Source organism: Eptatretus burgeri, chromosome 14 (assembly GCF_056783735.1).
Source record: "Eptatretus burgeri isolate ZD-2024b chromosome 14, Ebu_testis_v1, whole genome shotgun sequence".
Lineage (NCBI taxonomy): Eukaryota > Metazoa > Chordata > Myxini > Myxiniformes > Myxinidae > Eptatretus > Eptatretus burgeri.
In genome coordinates this window covers 59,637,467-59,656,279 of record NC_140974.1, presented here as the reverse complement: position 1 = coordinate 59,656,279, position 18,813 = coordinate 59,637,467, and the positions used below count along the sequence as shown (strand labels likewise).

At 53.3% G+C, this 18,813-nt stretch overlaps 1 protein-coding gene across 1 annotated transcript in view; it reads right to left on the bottom strand.

Annotated features, from left to right (window-relative positions):
- The window catches only part of LOC147013350 (N(G),N(G)-dimethylarginine dimethylaminohydrolase 1-like), a 66,108-nt gene extending 47,566 nt beyond the window's left edge, over positions 1-18,542 (bottom strand). Inside the window, exon 1 of the mRNA XM_085855104.1 lies at positions 18,372-18,542. Within this exon, the coding sequence (XP_085711230.1) occupies positions 18,372-18,431 (60 nt within the window). The 5' untranslated portion in view covers positions 18,432-18,542. The remainder of the gene's footprint in view (positions 1-18,371) is intronic.
- Between the last annotated feature and the right edge of the window lie 271 nt (positions 18,543-18,813).

The window sequence follows — 18,813 nt, the reverse complement described above, 5'->3', positions numbered from 1 at the left end:
CTCGTCCCCACCCTCGTCCCCACCCTCGTCCCCACCCTCGTCCACGTCCCCGTCCCCGCCCTCGTCCACGTCCCCGTCCCCGCCCTCGTCCACGTCCCCGTCCCCGCCCTCGTCCCCACCCTCGTCCCCACCCTCGTCCCCACCCTCGTCCCCACCCTCGTCCCCACCCTCGTCCCCACCCTCGTCCCCACCCCCCCATCTGCATTTCTTCATGCTCTTCATCCCGCAATCTTATTTCTCCCCGCTCATTCAAACCTCTCCACTCATTCCTCTCCATCATGATCACTCCTCTCCATCCTCATTCCTCTGTGCTCATTCATCCATCCTCACCGCCCGAGGTCCTTGTTCGCCAATCCAGACCAATCTTTCCTTATCTCCCGGGTGTACGACATCAATAGATATTCGTTTCCAAGAGCAATGTAAATCATCGTCGGACTTATGGCGGGACACACTGCGCAAGTTGCCCGTGGTGGGAACGAGGGCCCGGGCTGGAGACGAGGGCCCGGGCTGGGGACGAGGGCCCGGGCTGGGGACGAGGGCCCGGGCTGGGGACGAGGACCCGGGCTGGGGACGAGGGCCTGGGGCCTCCACAAAACGGTTGTCTTTCTGTATCTGCAGGGATATGTTCTAAAATGCTCAATAAAATTGTTATATGATGCAGATTTCTGTTCCCAATGATAAAGACTTGTGTTATGCTTGGAAGTCCAAATTGTAGTTGGAAGGGAGGACTGAGAACAATTATCATAGGATGACCAGTCAATCACTGCCCAGGGGCCTCCACAATCCAAAATCTGGCACTGGTGTGTGTTTTGTTCATAAAGCATATATATATATATATATATATATCTCCCACCCCACCCCCCTCCTAATGCAGTGCAGCACCCTCGTGTGTGTGTGTGTGTGTGTGTGTGTGTGTGTGTGTGTGTGTGTGTGTGTGTGTGTGTGTGTGTGTGTGTGTGTGTGTGTGTGTGTGTGTGTGTGTGTGTGTGTGTGTGTGTGTGTGTGTGTGTGTGTCTCCCACTCTCTGTCTCTGGACATACAGTAAATTTGATTTGATAACGTCCAGGCAGATGTGTCCAGGCGGTGATTATGTCCGGACAGTGTGTATCCGGATTGTGTTTGTGTCCAGGCAATGTTTATCTCCAGGTAATGTTTGTCTCCAGACGTGTCTATGTTTGTCTCCGGGCATGTCCATGTGGGGTTTGTCTCAGTGTTTGTGTTTGTGTCCAGGCGGTGTTTATCTCCAGGTGGTGTTTGTCTCCGAATGTGTCCAGGCGGTGTTTATGTCCGGGCGATGTTTGTCTCCAGATGTGTCCGTGTTTGTCTCCGGATGGAGTTTGTCTCTGGACGTGTCTGGGCTTTGTTTATCTCTGGACGGTGTTTGTCTCCAGACCTGTCGGCGCTGTTTCTTTGTCTGCGGACATGTCTGAGCAGTGTTTTTTTTCTCCAGATGTGTCCATATTTGTCTCTGGATGGTGTTTGTCTCCGAATGTGGCCAGGCGGTGTTTATGTCCAGACAGGAGTTTGTCTCCGGACGTGTCCAGGCGGTGTTTATGTCCGGGCAATGTTGGTCTCCAGATATGTCAGCGTTTGTCTCCGGACGGGGTGTGTCTATGGACATGTCTGGGCATTGTTTATATCTGGACGGTGTTTGTCTCCAGACCTGTCGGCACTATTTCTTTGTCTCCGGACGTGTCTGAGTAGTGTTTCTTTCTCCAGATGTGTCCATATTTGTCTCTGGATGGTGTTTGTCTCCAGACGTGGCCAGGCGGTGTTTATGTCCAGACAGGAGTTTGTCTAGGGACGTGTCCAGGTAGTATTTGTTTCCAGACGGCTTGGCTCCGGACGTGCCCGGGCAGTGTTTGTCTCTGGACGTGTCCTGGTGGTGTTTATTTCCAAGTTGTGTTTATCCCCGAACATGTCCGTGTGGAGCTTTCTCCAGGCCGTGTTTATAGTGTTACGGCTGTGGAAATTCGCATTACACCATTCAGGGTCTGTAGGTGAGATATCTCTAAGTACATGTGTAGTTAGCCCCAAACCCGTTGTATAGAGGGAATTTATGTGATTCATTCGGGCTGCGATCCTTTCAGTTAGGCGTTTTTCTGTTCTATCCTTATTTTGAACCAACCACATCTCAACCACCATCACACAACAACCACCACGCCAGCCATCGTCACCAACTGCAACCACGCTCCATCCCTCGGACAACAACAATACCAACAGCCACGACCTTTATCTTCACAACTCGCTCCCACATCATCGCATCACCGCCTTTCCCAAACGACACCATAACCATCAAACCACCACCGAAAACCCTCCGCCACCTTCACCTCTCTCCTTCTACGGCCATTCCCACACCACCTGAGAACACTGAGCATCGGGCTGTCTTGGGCCCGTTCAGCGATACGCAACGAGCCGCGAGCGCAAATAGCGGCCTTTCCGAGGAAAATTCGGATCACAAACACTACACGCCCACTTCTGCTCCGTCTAATTAGCAAGCGCGGGGCGGCTTGGCCCCGCCTCCAGGTGCGTCTGTGTGAAATCGATATATGCAAATTCTAGGATCAGGGGAGGTTCACGCCCCAGTTTCCTCCGACCAATGGGCGAGCGTGGCTCCGCCCCCGAGGTCATCCTGATCCGAATATTTGCATATTAGCTGCTCCTGCCGCCTATAAGAAGGCGGGCGCAAGGCGAATGAAGTCAGTCGAGTCGGGTGGCGAAGTCATCGGGGGAAGTGAGTCGAGTCGGGTGGTGAAGTGATCGGTGTGACAGGAAGAGTCGAGTCGGGTGGCAAAGTGATCGGTGTGGCAGGAAGAGTCGAGTCGCGTGGCGAAGTCATCGGTGTGGCAGGAATAGTCGAGTCGGGTGGCGAAGTCATCAGTGTGTCATCGAGTTGGGTTCTGGAGTCGGCTGAGAAGAGTTGTGGGAAGAGGCCAAGGAGCTGGGGTCCGAGGCGAGAAGGATGGCGGTCGGCGACGAGGTCGCGGTGTGGGATCGCTCGTCGCGGGACCCAAGCGAGCCAGCCATTCTCCTCCCCGAGGGCATCAACAATTCCCCCTTTCCCCCATGCTGAGATAGTGCAACAAGGGGCCCCGTTCCCACCCCACTCCAAACGTTGTGCCAACGAAACCCACCAAGGAGCACGGAGTCGGGGCACAGCCATGCGGCCACATCTGCGGCTCGTCCGCCAACGCGTCACGAGGACGCGGGTAGGACCCCCCCCCCCCCCGGTCTCGTGGGCATGGCCGCTCCTTCAGGTCTCGCGCACATATTGGCCTACAGGCCCGTCTGCCCCCTTTAGAGTGTACGAGGTTGCCGTGGGACGCAAGAAGCACGCGGGCCACCATCTACTCCGCTTTATTGCGCGACCAGAAGCACACTGCTGCCACCCCTAGCGGGCGAGGAATGATACACGAAAACCCAATCACGTGACACAGCACACTCCTCCCCTCGTAAAATGACCCGTCACACGATGAACGGACAATCACAACATGACCATCTGAAACCCATCAACACTCATAATCCTCCAAGTACCGCGGCCGCACCCTGACCCGCCTCGGCCGGGCAGAGCCACCAGACAGCCCAGGCTGAGACACCTCCCGGCTCGGCCGAGGTGACACCCTCGCCGGACTCGCACTTTCCGCAACACCAGCCACCCCCGACCGCCCAGCCTGCTCGACGTCCCCGGGTAGGACGGCATCAGGCGAAGACCCCCTTGGCGTCGGCCCAACCAGCCCCGGCGACACAACGTCAGGTGCCGGCGATACTACCGGTGGGGGTCCCGCATCGTCCGGCCCGGGGAGGTGTGGGGGGGGGGGACGCTGAACAGCGATCATGCATTTGGTCCACGTGCCGCTTCCACACATCCCCACCATCAGTCCGCACCATGCAATTCGCCGGCCCCAGCACCCCAGAGACCACCGCCGGCACCCACTTGGAACCGTGGAAATAATCGCGTACCATTACCCGCTGCCCCACCTCGAAGCTGCGCAGCCACGTCGGACGCGACATTGCCCCACTCCCCGACCCTCCAGGTCGCAGCAAATCCAGCCTGGACCGCAAAGCCCGTCCATAGAGACGAATGGCAGACGAATCACCCGTGACAGGATGAACTGCGTTCCTGTAATGGAGCAAAAAGACATTGACCACCATCTGCACAGGTGCAACACCCCCCCCTGCGCAAAGCCCGCTTCAACATCTTGACAAACGACTCAGCTTGGCCATTCGTCTCAGGGTGATACGGTGCAGACCTTAGGTGTCGAATACCATTCTGGCGCATAAACTCATCAAATACACCCACGATGAACTGTGGACCATTATCAGAGACCAGGAACTCCGGCAACCCTTTATTAGCAAAGATCGTCCGCAGTTTCTCTACTGTAATGTTTGTTGATGTATGCTGCATTACGACAAACTCCGGCCATTTAGAGAATGCATCGATCACAACCACAAACATTTTGCCATTAACCGGTCCCGCAAAATCTACATGGACCCTCTGCCAAGCTCGGTCTGGCACAGGCCAGAGACCCGAAGCTCGACGCGGGTTATCAGCATCTGTCTGGCACGCGGCGCAATGCTTAACTAACTGCTCAATGTCTTTGTCCAACCCCGGCCACCACAACAGGCTACGAGCAAGACTCTTGGTCTTCACGATGCCCAGGTGACTGACATGCAGTTCATCCAAACACCGCTGCCTGAACTTCGGCGGAATCACGGTCCTCATTCCCCACATTACGCACCGTTGGACCAACGACAGCTCCGCTGCGCGTGACGTGAAAGGTTGAAATGCCGGTGTCGAAGGCAGATCGCTCCAATTCCCCGTAGAAATCGCCTGGATGACACGGGCAAGCACCGGATCACGAGCCGATTCCACCGCGACCTGCCTGGCCATGACCGGTCCGCTTTAGACCTGGCCCAGCGCGAACACATCGACCCGGTCGCTCAACTCAGATGCAGCAGGACCCTCCGCACACGGCAAGCGTGAGAGCCCGTCGCAGTTAGCATGCTTCTCGGTGCTTCGGAACTGAATATCATAATCGTAAGCACCCAGAAACAGACACCACCGCTGTATTCGCGCGGCTGCTACCACCGGCACCCCGCGTTCGGGTCTCAGGATGAATTGAAGCGGTTTGTGATCCGTCTGCAAAGTGAAATGCCGCCCCAGCAGATATTGATGAAACCTCCGCACACCCCAGACGAGGCTGAGAGCCTCACGCTCAATCTGGGCATATCCGCGCTCTGCTGTGGACAGGGTCCGGGATGCAAAACAAACAGGCCGCTCGGAACCATCGTCCATCCTGTGGGAGAGCACTGCCCCGATGCCATATGCAGAGCTGTCGCATGCCAATAGGAGCGGACGCGCAGGCTCGTAGTGCACGAGGACCGTATCCTCTGTGAGCAACCGCTTGACGCGGTCGAACGACGCCTGGTGTGCAGGCCCCCAAGCCCAGCGCTCGTCCTTCTTGAGCAACCGCGTTAACGGCGCAAGTTGTGAGCTGAGCCCGCGCACGAACCTTTGGTAATACTGAGCCATACCAATGAACGAGCGCAGCTCCGTCTTGTCGCGAGGCGGTGGCATGTGTTGAATCGCTTCCACCTTCCGAGGACCTTTCAACAGCCCCTCCGGCGTGATGATGTGCCCGAGGTATTCCAAGCGCTGCTTGAAGAACGCGCACTTGTCCCTGTTCAAGCGCAGGCCGCACGCTTCTAGCTTTGTCAGCACTTGGGCAATGTTCGCAAGATGCTCGTCCGCCGTTTTCCCCGCAATGAGCACATCGTCCAGGTAGGTCTGAGCGGGCAGGCCAATGCAAACCTGATCCATGGCTTTCTGCCACAAAGCTGGGGCCGAAGCAATCCCAAAACAGAGTCGGGTATATCGATAGAGTCCTTGACACGTGTTGATTGTCAAAAGCTCGCTACTCCCGGGATCCATCGGCAGGTGAAAATATGCATCACGCAGGTCTAGCTTCGTGAAGTATCGACTCCCCGCCAATCGCGCATATATTTCATCGATTGACGGCAATGGATATTGCTCCACGCTGAGCCCCGGGTCAACCGTGGATTTGAAGTCCCCGCATAATCGGACGTCTCCATTCCGTTTCAGCACCGTGACCACCGGGGTGGCCCAATCCGAGCATGACACCCGTTCGATCACTCCACAGGCCTCCAGCCTATCCAGGTCACCCTTGACCTTGTCCCGCAGGGCATACGGCACCGGACGCGGTTTACAAAACTGAGGAACGACCACCACCTCCTTCAAGAAGAGTTTCGCCTCCATGCCCTTGAGTTTTCAAGGTCGTCGCTAAACAACCCTTGATGTCTTTGAGGAATCTCCCCCAACTGATCCTCCCACTGGCTCGGCACGGGTTGCACAAGGTGAACTGCGGCCCAGTCTAGCCTGATGCGGGCCATCCAATCTCGGCCGAGGAGAGCCGAGGAGAAATTCGCATTACACCATTCAGGGTCCGTAGGTGAGATATCTCTAAGTACATGTGTAGTTAGCCCCAAACCCGTTGTATAGAGGGAATTTATGTGATTCATTCGGGCTGCGATCCTTTCAGTTAGGCGTTTTTCTGTTCTATCTTTATTTTGAACCAACCACATCTCAACCACCATCACACAACAACCACCACGCCAGCCATCATCACCAACTGCAACCACGCTCCATCCCTCGGACAACAACAATGCCAACAGCCACGACCTTTATCTTCACAACTCGCTCCCACATCATCGCATCACCGCCATTCCCAAACGACACCATAACCATCAAACCACCACCGAAAACCCTCCGCCACCTTCACCTCTCTCCTTCTACGGCCATTCCCACACCACCTGTGAACACTGGGCGTCGGGCTGTCTTGAGCCCGTTCAGCGATACGCAACGAGCCGCGAGCGCAAATAGCGGCCTTTCCGAGGAAAATTCGGATCACAAACGCTACACGCCCACTTCTGCTCCGTATAATTAGCAAGCGCGGGGCGGCTTGGCCCCGCCTCCAGGTGCGTCTGTGTGAAATCGATATATGCAAATTCTAGGATCAGGGGAGGTTCACGCCCCAGTTTCCTCCGACCAATGGGCGAGCGTGGCTCCGCCCCCGAGGTCATCCTGATCCGAATATTTGCATATTAGCTGCTCCTGCCGCCTATAAGAAGGCGGGCGCAAGGCGAATGAAGTCAGTCGAGTCGGGTGGCGAAGTCATCGGGGGAAGTGAGTCGAGTCGGGTGGTGAAGTGATCGGTGTGACAGGAAGAGTCGAGTCGGGTGGCGAAGTGATCGGTGTGGCAGGAAGAGTCGAGTCGCGTGGCGAAGTCATCGGTGTGGCAGGAATAGTCGAGTCGGGTGGCGAAGTCATCAGTGTGTCATCGAGTTGGGTTCTGGAGTCGGCTGAGAAGAGTTGTGGGAAGAGGCCAAGGAGCTCGGGTCCGAGGCGAGAAGGACGGCGGTCGGCGACGAGGTCGCGGTGTGGGATCGCTCGTCGCGGGACCCAAGCTAGCCAGCCATTCTCCTCCCCTAGGGCATCAACAATTCCCCTTTCCCCCATGCTGAGATAGTGCAACAAGGGGCCCCGTTCCCACCCCACTCCAAACGTTGTGCCAACGAAACCCGCCAAGGAGCACGGAGTCGGGGCACAGCCACATCTGCGGCTCGTCCGCCAACGCGTCACGAGGACGCGGGTAGGATCCCCCCCCCCGGTCTCGCGGGCCTGGCCGCTCCTTCAGGTCTCGCGCACATATTGGCCTACAGGCCCGTCTGCCCCCTTGTCTATGAGGGTGGCTTCTTTCCTTTGCTTTTGAGTAAATGTGTGCTGGCGCTGTCTGTAAAGTAGAACTGTATAAGTGTTGCCGTGTGTGCGCGTAGTCGGTAGTAACTCTGCGTCGTTGCTTTTGTCTTGGTTGCTATATGTGCATATTGACTGTTTGGCTGTATATGTGTGCTTTCCGTGTGCCGGGAAATAAATGTCCTTTGTGTGAACTGTTTTCCCGTTTCGCTTCGTCTTTTCTTTATTGACCCTCCATCCTGCTTCACGTAAAGGATTCGTAGTGGGTGCAAAACTCCTGGTAAATAATCGGAACCATCGAGCTCGATGGTAACACCGCTTGGTTTTCCCCATAGTACGGAACGGGCCGCCCAAGCGGCTCGTGTCCGGAGTCGACTTGTGGTGAGGTACGATCGCCCGGTTTACCATCCGCGTGGGTACTTAGGTAGGTCGAGTTTGGCGAACAACCCTATCCTACGCGGGTGGCCGATTGGCACGATTGTGGTGAGGTCGAACGGCCCACCCGTGACTGGCTCTGGCCGATAGTTCCCGGAGGGTCACGACTGAATTGTCCGTCCGGTGGGCTACGCGGTCGCGATTCGAGTGATGTGGCCGTCCGCACGCTGGCGGGCGCGAATTCGCAACAATAGTATGACCAGTAGAAAATGGATTTCAGACATTATTTTGTTTCCATCGTCACTGTTATTCGATACAGAGTCATTTTGATGAGACGGTATGAATCGTAATTAACGCTCCACCACACGTCTGTCTTCCCTTCCTCTCACCTCACGCGACCTTCCCTTCTCCCTCCCCCTCCCTCCTCTCTCTTTCCCACTCCACCTCCTCATTCTCTGCCCTCTCTCTCCCCACCCCCTCTCTCCCTCTCTCCCCCTCCCCTCTTGTCCCCCCCCCATTAGTATTCCCATCAGTGAAGCGTCAGGTGGTATTTGCAAGTATCTAATTAATAAATGTGTTTTTCTCTATGTGTGTAACACCAATCAGGCCAAAACTGCTGTGCCAATTGACACCACACTTGGCACATCGACCAAGTATGACCTCAGGAATATAAAGAAGCCATTCTACAATTTATACATTACCACCCTGTAAGCACTCCGAGAATCGTACATGTGGTAGGGTCTTATCTTATCTAAGCCTTAGGGCCTCTTTCATTCCAGGAAGAAGGCCCAAAATAGTGACAAGGCATAAATACCGGAGATGCTTCCAATGGGACACAGCAAGACCTAAGGTGGAATCCGGCCCGGCGGAGAAAACAGCTTGCAGCAGCAAGGCTTGGCACATGCGGGAACCAGTATGAACATGGTCAGATGAGCAGCTTTGAGCACCATCAGGTCGGAGTGGGTGTTGTGAGGCCCAGATGGAGCGAAGACCACCAGCGTGGTGCACACAAAAAGCATAACTCCCTTCAACACTGCCCAAGAACTCTGTGACTTTCTTTCTTTCCGTGACATTTCAGTGACTTTCTTTCGAGAACATTTCTTGCCGAGTGTCTCTCTCCTGGTTCGTTGCCCCCTCCCCCCACCTTTTATCCTCGATGGCTTCCCCGACCCTGTGATATCTTTGGCCCCTCCCTGCATGGCTGCTATTAGCTGGCAAGTCCAGTTAGTGCCTGGGGCGTCCTGCCGTGACCTCTCACCGAAACAGATAGTGCCGGTGATGGGGTGTTGTGGCTTTCCCACCAAGACTTGTGCCCACGGCACAGTTTATCTTCAAAAAAGAAAGAACATATCGGATAGACTACAGAGGAATAGCACATGAAAGAGGTTTCAGGGGGAAGTGGTTTTAGAAACGAACATGCCGGGCAGGAAGACAGCAGCTTGCTTTACGCATAATCATGCATTTCCTATCATATAGGCTTTTAACCTCACACTTCATTCTAATGCATACACTGAAGGAAATAACTATCAATATACTATGCAAATGTTAGCCCCGAGAAGGCATTTCCATAACAATATATATATATATATATATATATATATATATATATATATATATATATATTGTTGTGGTTTCTCGCCACTCCAGCGTGCGAGCGACCGCTTTTAGCTAATCGCAACCGCGCGCCCACCGGACGTGGAAAACCTAGTCGCAGCTTTCGGATCAACGCCAAAATCCAGCTACGGGTGTGTTTTTAATCACACCGTAAATCAGCCAACTATTCTGTCCACGAGCGACAGGGTCCGATCGCCAAATTGTCGATTTACCTAAGTATGCACGCAGACAGAAATGCCGGGGATTTACACCTCAACGGGACCTGCTTGGAAATGAGCCGCTTAAGCAGCTCGCTCCGTATGCGATTTGCCGAGCGGTGTATATCGCCAAGCCCCGCCGGATCCGATTACTTTATCGGCTATTTAAAAGCCAGCTAATATCCCGAACGCAATACGGCAGCTCAATTGAGGGAAAGGACGCAACGAACAGGTAAACATTCACACAATGACATTTATTTGTAACACGTATGCCTGCAAACACGTATGCAATCATGCAGTCGGTAAAGAAATGCAGGTAAGGGACAAAACACGAGCAAGACAAAGAACTACAACCGTTCTATTTATTACTGTACATTCACTTAACAGTTCTACTTATGGACACGGTGCCACAACTTTCATACAAAGAAACCCCAGGAATGGGAGGGGCAGAAGTGGACCTGTAGGCCTTTAATATCCACGGAGCTGTGGAGACCGCAAGAGCTCCGAGAGGCCAGGCTGGTTACCTGTCACCCTCGTGGTGACTCGCTGAGCGACCCTCGACGTTTCGTCGGAAACACGGCAGCTCGGTTGGTCCAGGTCCGGCCGTGCAGCCTGTTGGATCGGCCGAGCCGACGACGCCTCAGAGGAACGAACGGGCCTTTGCTCTTTCGAGAGTCGATGCTCTTTTAAGAGCCTGCCCGTTCCTCAGCGTTGGCTCGGACCGTTCTGTCGCTGGCTGGCGACCTCTCTCCACCTTCCAGCAGTTCTGTGCGGCACGGCAGGCTTGGCTGCGCTCCGACGACCCCGACTGCCCTCCACTGGACTCGAACCTTGGCGGACTGCTGGCTTCCTCCGACTCGACGCCAGCTCGACTCCAGACTTTCACTGCGTGAATGGACTCTCTTGGGTCTTTATTGAGGCTCTCCAGCCGAGGAGGACAGTCTGGCTGTGAGAGCCAGGGGGTAGCAGGCTACCTGGCCGCGTAGCCCGGCTGGACGTCCCCTTCTCTTGGGGCTGGTGTGGCTGTAGTAGCCAGGCGCAAAGGGACGAGACGTAGGCTCTGGAGCAGGGACGAGGCTGGTTGCCGAAGAGGCCAAAGTGATGAGCCGGGAAGCGCAATAGCGGGAGAGGACAGAACTGTACCAGAACAACTTCAAGAGAGCTGACCCCGATAATCTCCTCAGGACCCTTATATCTGCCCCCCTTCCACTCAGTCGAATGCTTGTCTCCTCCCCGCTCACTCTCCCATTGGACAGGAAACATCGACTCCTTGTCCGCTCGCCATTGGACAGGTGCGCGGTGGGCAGGGCGCTCCCATCCCTCTGGACGGAGTCTCCAGCGGGGGAGTTTCATGGCTCCGCCTACCGCTTCATCTCGATTAGTCGAGGGTTGCCGCGTGGCCACTCCCCGAGCTCCGCCTTCTTCACACCAGACGACCTTCTGCGCATGCGCCCTTGCATTCCTCTCATTCGCCAAAACGGGCGGCAAATCCTGCGATTGGCCAGGTGGAGGAAGCGAATGCAGGCGCGGGTGATGCGGTGCGGTCGGCGGTAATGTCGGTGGCGCTGGCGGTGGTGTAAAAATGAACTAAAAGAAAACCTGACTATTATAATAAATCACTGCGCAGGAACATTTAATTACCCGTTAGACTAGGGAAAGGGCTATCTATTAAACAAGTACTTACCGAGAGAACTGCTCGATAGGAACCTGAATGTCTGTGTGCTCATGGCTTCCAGATTCGCAACAATATATATTTATATTTATATTTATATATATATATATATATATATATATATATATATATATATATATATATATATATATATATATATATATATATATATATATATATATGTTCAGCCTGGTGTTGGCGCAGTGGTTCGGGCAGCGGCTTGGGATCCAAAAGGTCCTGAGTTCAAACCCCGTTAGGCCACTGAATTAATACACCAGGGGGTTGACTCAGCCTGTCATCCTTCCGAGGTCGGCGAAATGAGTACCAGTATACTGGGCCGGTGTATACCCCGGTTAAAATAGGTGTACCATATCCCTGTGTCGTAAGAGGCGACCAGGGTTGCATCAGAAGGGCATCCGGCGTAAAACATGTGCCAAATCACTATGCGGATCATTCGGATGATCCGCTGTGGCAACCCCTAACGGGAGGAGCCGAAAGAAGAAGATATATATATATATATATATATATATATATATATATATATATATATATATATATATATATATATATATATATATAGTTGCGGAGCCAGGTAACGGTTGCGAGCACGACTGCCAGGTGGGGCGGTAGGGTCGACTCTGCCAAACACCCGGAATCTAGATCATACCTTTCGGAAAACTCCTGAGGGTACGGGTCCCTTACCAGACCGTGAATCGTCAATAATTTGACCACGTGGTACAGGGTTATTTGCCAGTCTTCAAAATACCTAGAGATCTACGTGGCGAGTTACCGAGTATTCACACCCTCGACGGCCCTCGTACGAGTTGAGCCATTAGCGTGCTCGACCCGTGCGCAACCCGAGCGGATGGTTGCCGAAGTCCCGTCGGTCCAAACGTACATTTACAGTGGCAACAGCCTTTATAATTCACCATCACGCGCCCTGCTAAGCCAATGGAAGAAATACAAAAACAAGCTGATACATTTAACAAATGGATTTATTTACAACAGGGAAAGGGGGAAACACAGAGCAGAATTAACACCGAATATCGTCATGCAATGTACAAAGCGCAAGCGCTTAACAATCTCTACTTACAGATGGGCCCACCGACAGACACACACACACAGACACAGACACAGACACAGACACACACACACACACACACACACACACACACACACACACACACACACACAGACATGGACCTGTCCACCTCATGTGGTTTGGGCGAGCCGATTCGAACCAGGCACCAGCGAGAGGCGAGCACAATCCAGACACCAGCGAGCCGCGATCAGCCTCCAGAGCTCCGCTCAGAGCTTGTCCCGACAACCAAACCTCTCCTCTGTATCCCAAACTGTCAAGAAGGCAGGACGTTTCTCTGCCACTTCTCCAAGTCTTTTTAGTTGAACGTCAAAGCGAGGGCTGATAACTCCATACTTGTTCAACCTGCCCATCAGATTGACCACAACCTTGCCTGCTCGATGGTCATCAACAATCTCAAACACTCTCGTTCACCGACAGAGAGACGGCACGCAACCAACTTGCGGTTTTGTGGAGGAAGGATCTCTCGTCGTCTGATCGCGCCGCCCCCTTATTCACCCCCATCCAGGGGGGGAGGGGCCGCCTCCTCCCTCCCCGCTTTCCCTCACTGGACGGTTTTGGCACACAGAATCGCTCGTCACCTGTTATTGGCCAAAATGAGTGCCAAGTCCATCGATTGGCCCGGGGGCGTGGTGACGTCACGCGGACCAGCTTTCTCACCGTCGCAGGGTCTGATTGGCTGAGTGGCGGCCACCTCACTCGTAGCATGCTGATTGGTGGAGGGCCGCTGCGAGGATCCTCCTTGAAGCTCCTTGCTCCTTACTGCAAGGCCTGTGCCGGTCGGATCATCTACCGGCTGTTTTACTTCAAGGACTGTGCCAGTCAGCTTCACCACCGGCCCGTTTTGTTACAATGGCCTTGTCTTGCCTTGCCAAGCCTTGTCTGCCTGCTTTCGCCTTTGCCCCATGCCTGCTAGCCCTCGTTTTTGCATTTGCCCCATACCATTCATTGCCATGTGCGCCAGGATCATCGCGCGTTCTGCAGGGACTGCCCTGTAGGCAGCCACATCACGGGACTGCATTGGCATCCCGTGCAACGTTTGTTTGCTGCGTCAGTACCATTCACGGTTCTGCACGACTGCTTTGCAGGCAGCCGCATCACGGGACTGCATTGGCGGCCCGTGCACCGCTTGTGTTCACTGCGCTCATTTCACGGGGGAGGCCTAGGACTGCGTGTGAGCAGCCGGCCACGTTCCCTGTCACCTACATTGGTTCATGAGCCAGAGACTGCATGTGAGCAGCCTGGCTCCCTGCTTCTCTTTTTCCTGCAGAGTCCATCGATCCTGGGCCATGGTGTAGTGTAAAATATTAAGGTTAAGATTGTACATGGTTTTGCTTGCCCCCTGCATGTTTGTCGTAGCGCTGGCAATTTATTTAAGTCGTCTGCATGAGTGGGTTTGTTTAGTTAGTTACTTAGCCCGTAGGTTATTTATTTTGGGACACGAATACACTAAATGTCGCACTCAGGGATCCGAAGGTAAAAACGTACTCGGGGAACTTACACATGATGGCACACGAAAATTCGACGACTCAGGGCGAGTCTGTAAAAAGGGGAGGGGGTAGTGTTACGGCTGTGGAAATTCACAGAACACCATAAAGGTCCGTAGTTCAGTTAGATCGATAAGTCTGTGTTCAGTTAGATTTCCCCACCATTGTTTAATGGGTATTATTCATGTTCACCGGGCTGTGACCCTTTGAGGTAGGTTTTTCTTTTTCTATCTTTATTTTGAACCAACCACATCTCCACCACCATTACAACAACCAACATCGCTCCCCTTAACCACAACACCAACCACAACCACACCTGCCTCTCAACAACCACGCCATCCTCACCACTCCGTCAGCAACCGTCAACATCTCCACGCCACAAACATCGCCTCACCTTCATTCCTGAAATGACGGCATCTTTGCGCCAGCAGCGGCGGGATCCGATCAAACGGCATTGCTGCAGGGAGAGGCAAGGGTTCTCTCGCCGTGCAGCGCAAGTCTGGTGATTTCTACCACGTCCGCTTTGTGTGGAAGGTTCGTCTCGGAGAATCGGATCCAGAGGGCCGGTGATCTCGACCACATCCGCTTTCCGCGTGGGGTCAAGGGTCAGAGAGCAAAGGCCAAATCTCGTCCCCCGGCCCGATATAAGGGCGAGCAGAACGGAGCTTCGAGGCAGTCTGGAGGGGTCGGAGAGCCGAGTGGAGCCCGAAGTCTGAAGAGAATCAGTCGGGGAAAGCCAAGGAGCTGCGTTGAGACCACAGCCGGGGAGAGCTTGCCAGCACCAAGGCAGTCCGAGGTGATCGGACCTCGGCACAGTTCGCACATCGCTGAGGAGCGGACGGGGTCGTAAGAGCATCAACTCTTATCGAGCATCAACTCTTATAGAGCATCAACTCTGACAGAGCACTAAAAGACCCGTTCGTTCCTCTCAAACCGCGTTTCCGGCCAGGGCCCGGATCACCTCGCCTTGGCAAGGACGCAATCAGGCGCGACTGTCATTGTGGCCGTGGGAAACAGACTTCGCGACCTGCCCATCGTCGCACCACGAGGGTGCGGGTAAGCCGCATCGGTCTCGCGAGCCCATTTGGTCAACCAAGGCTCATGCACTATAATGGTCCATGGACCCTGTCTGCCACTCTCGTCTATGAGAGTGGCCCTTTCCTTCCTTTTGAGTGAATCTTGTGGCGCCGTAACCTGACAAGTAAAAACTGTTAAGTGACTGTACATTAAATAATAACCATATTCGGTCATAGTGCTTCCCTTGCTTTTGTTTGCCTGCTTTTGTTTGCCTGTATACGTGTTGGCTGAACATACGTGCATGTGTAAAATAAATGTGCTTTGTTCAAATGTACCCCGTTTGTCGCGTCCTCCTTTCACCATATTGGAAATGCCATCTTGCATCGTGGAATAAATAGCTGGGTTTTAAACACCCGTTCAATAGAATCGGATCCGGCGAGGTCGGGCGATAATACCCGCTCGGTTATCACTGCAGAATGGAACGGACCGCTTAAGCGGTGGTTCGTGTCCCAAGCCGACCTGCGTCGAGGTACGGTCGCCCGGTCGGCTGCCCGCGCAGGTACTTAGGTATATGGAATTCGGCGAGTGACCCTATCTTGCGTGGGTAGACAATTGGCTCGGCCGTGGTGGGGATTGGAAACCCACCCGTGACTGGTTTCCTGCGTTAGCTCCGGAAAGTCACGACTGAATTGTCCGTCCGGTGGGGGACGCGGTTGCTATTAGTGGAAAGCGGCCAATCGCACGCGGCAGGTGCGAATTCGTAAAAAAAAAAAAAAAAACATATATTATTAATGGTTGGGGTGGGGAGCCGGGCAGTTTGTATCTGAAGTATCATAGATGAATCATATCAGTTTCTGTGCATTGGGCAGTGATTATGACGTATAAGATTACATTCTTGTACATTCGTGATTAATTAGTTTTCTCATATTTCGGTTATCTTATAGTTATGGATTTATGTTTATATTGGTTTTTGCCATTGGACAACGTTGAGCAGCATCTGACAAAGAAAAGTTTGTGATGGTGACGTCATCACGATGCCGCTCAAGAATGCAAAGAAACGGGAATTTCACACCCACCACGTGGTTCTGTATTAAAATAAATAACTTTCCTGACAATTTATTAGCGTAAGAAATCCTTTAAGATATATATATATATATATATATCGTTACGAATTTCGGCCCGCCCGGCATGCGATCGGCCGCATGACTTGAATTGCAACCGCGTCGCCCACCGGAACGCACAATTCTGTCGTGACCCTCTCGGAACAACACCAGGAGCTAGTCACGGGTGGGGGTTTAACCTCACCACAACCCAGTCCGCATTCTACCCGCACGAGATAGGGTGAATCACCGAATCTCGATATACCTAAGTACTCGCGCGGATAGTTTACCGAGGGGCTGCACCGCGCCGGAGGTCGGCCTCGGACATGAACCGCTTAAGTGGTTCGTTCCGTTTCTAAGCGATAACCGAGCGGTGTTATCACCGGCCCCGACAGTTCCAATTATTTACTGGGTGTCTAACACCCTTCTATAAATCCCTTCCGTGATGCAAGATGGAGCTTTCAATAAGGGGAAAAAAAGGACGCAACGAAACGGGGTAACAGTTCACACAATGCACATTTATTTCACACAGAAGCACATATGGCAGTAATGTAATGACACAAAATGCAACAAAAGCAGAAGCACTACTACCGACTATAATTATTTTCAACACTTAAACAATTATACTTGTCGGACGGCGCCACAGCATTCATTCAAAAGCAAAGAAAAGACCTCCCCATAGGCAGGGAGGTAGACGGAGTCCGTGGACCAAATATGCGCGGAACCTGGAGGAGCGGCCAGGTCCACGAGACCGAGAAGGTCTTACACGCGTCCTCGTGACGCGATGGTGGGCAAGCCGCAACGTCCGCGCAGCTGCGCCCCGACTCCGTGCCCCTGGCGTGGTCGGTGAGCCCTCTCTGGCGTGCTCCGCGCCAGCACGGTTGGGTCGGCACCACGGTTAAGGTGGGGAATAGCGGGGCCACCGGCACTATCTCGGGGGGGGGGGATTGTTGATGCTCAGGGTCGAGCGAGGGGAATGGCTGGCTGGCTTGGTCGCTTGTGAGAGCGAAGGTGGGTCGATTCCAACAACGAGACAAGCCCAGCGACGAGACGAGCCCAGCGACGAGACGAGCCCAGCGACCAGCGATGAGACGACACCACACTACAACTCTCCAACCTCGACGACGACCTCCGTCTTCACTCGACCCCCGCGCGTCGCCTTGTGCTCACGTCTTTATAGACTGGAGGAGGAGCCTGTATGCAGATTTTATGATCAAAACGCGATTGGAGGCGGGGCCACGCCACCCTCTGTTCAGCCATTGGTGTGGCAAAAAGGGGCGTGAGCCTCTTTTGATCCAAATTCTCTCCCGTAAAGAATCCACATTCATCGTGCTTGGAGGCGGGGCCATACCGCCCGATGCTCGCCCATTGGATGGAGGAAAAGTGGGCGTGAAGCCTTCCTGATTCGAATTTCTCTCCCGTAAAGAATCCATTGCACTCGCGGCTTGCCGCGTTCGGCAGCAATCACCGAACGGCTTCAGACAGTACGACGTTCGGTGTTGACTGGTGGTGGGGTCGATGGTTGTGGAAGGAGAAAGGCGAAGGTGGTGGGGGGGGTTTGCTGTGGTGGTTTGGTGGTTGGCGGGCGTCGTTTGGTAATGGCGCTGAAACGATGTTTGCGGGATGGATTTGTGGAGGGAAGAGGCAAAGGTGGTGGTGTTTGAGTTGTTGGCGGCTTAACGGTCCAAAATAACAATATAGAAAGAAAAATGGCTAACTCAAAGCGTTGCAGCCCGGATGAATCGCACGTATTCCCTCAAAACAACAGGTGTGGGCTAACTACACATGAACTTATCGATATATCTCACCTAAGGACCCTTTATGGTGTATTGCGAATTTCCACAGCCGTAACAATATATATATATATATATATATATATATATATATATATATATATATATATATATATATATATATATATATATATAATAGTCTTTCACGAACCAGCTGGCCAGACTTGGGTGGGCTCCGTTACTAATGAGCTTATTGAGCGCTCGCCAAGTAGCTTAAGCACTCAAGCAAGCAGTCCAACGAACCGGTTGATGAGGAACGGCTGGCTTGACAAATGTTAGGGCTAGAGCAAGCTGATTGTTCATGGGAAACAATCGACAAGAGTTGATATCTGGATCGGGATTCCAATCCAGGCAAGGGAGCTCAGGCCTCAGAGGAGTGTGTACACCTCTCGGTATTCCAGGGAATCCTGCCAGTCAGCGTGGACGTGCTGACGTCATCCATGAGAATGGAAAGCAATTCAAACAACAGCCAACATGGCCGCCTCCATGGCGAATTTATGGCGCCCATTTAACAACAACAACAGCCAACATGGCGAAGTTATCGCCCATTTAACAACAACAACAGCCAACATGGCGAAGTTATGGCGCCCATTTAACAACAACAACAGCCAACATGGCCAAGTTATGGCGTCCATTTAACAACAACAGCCAACATGGCGACGTTATCGCCCATTTAACAACAACA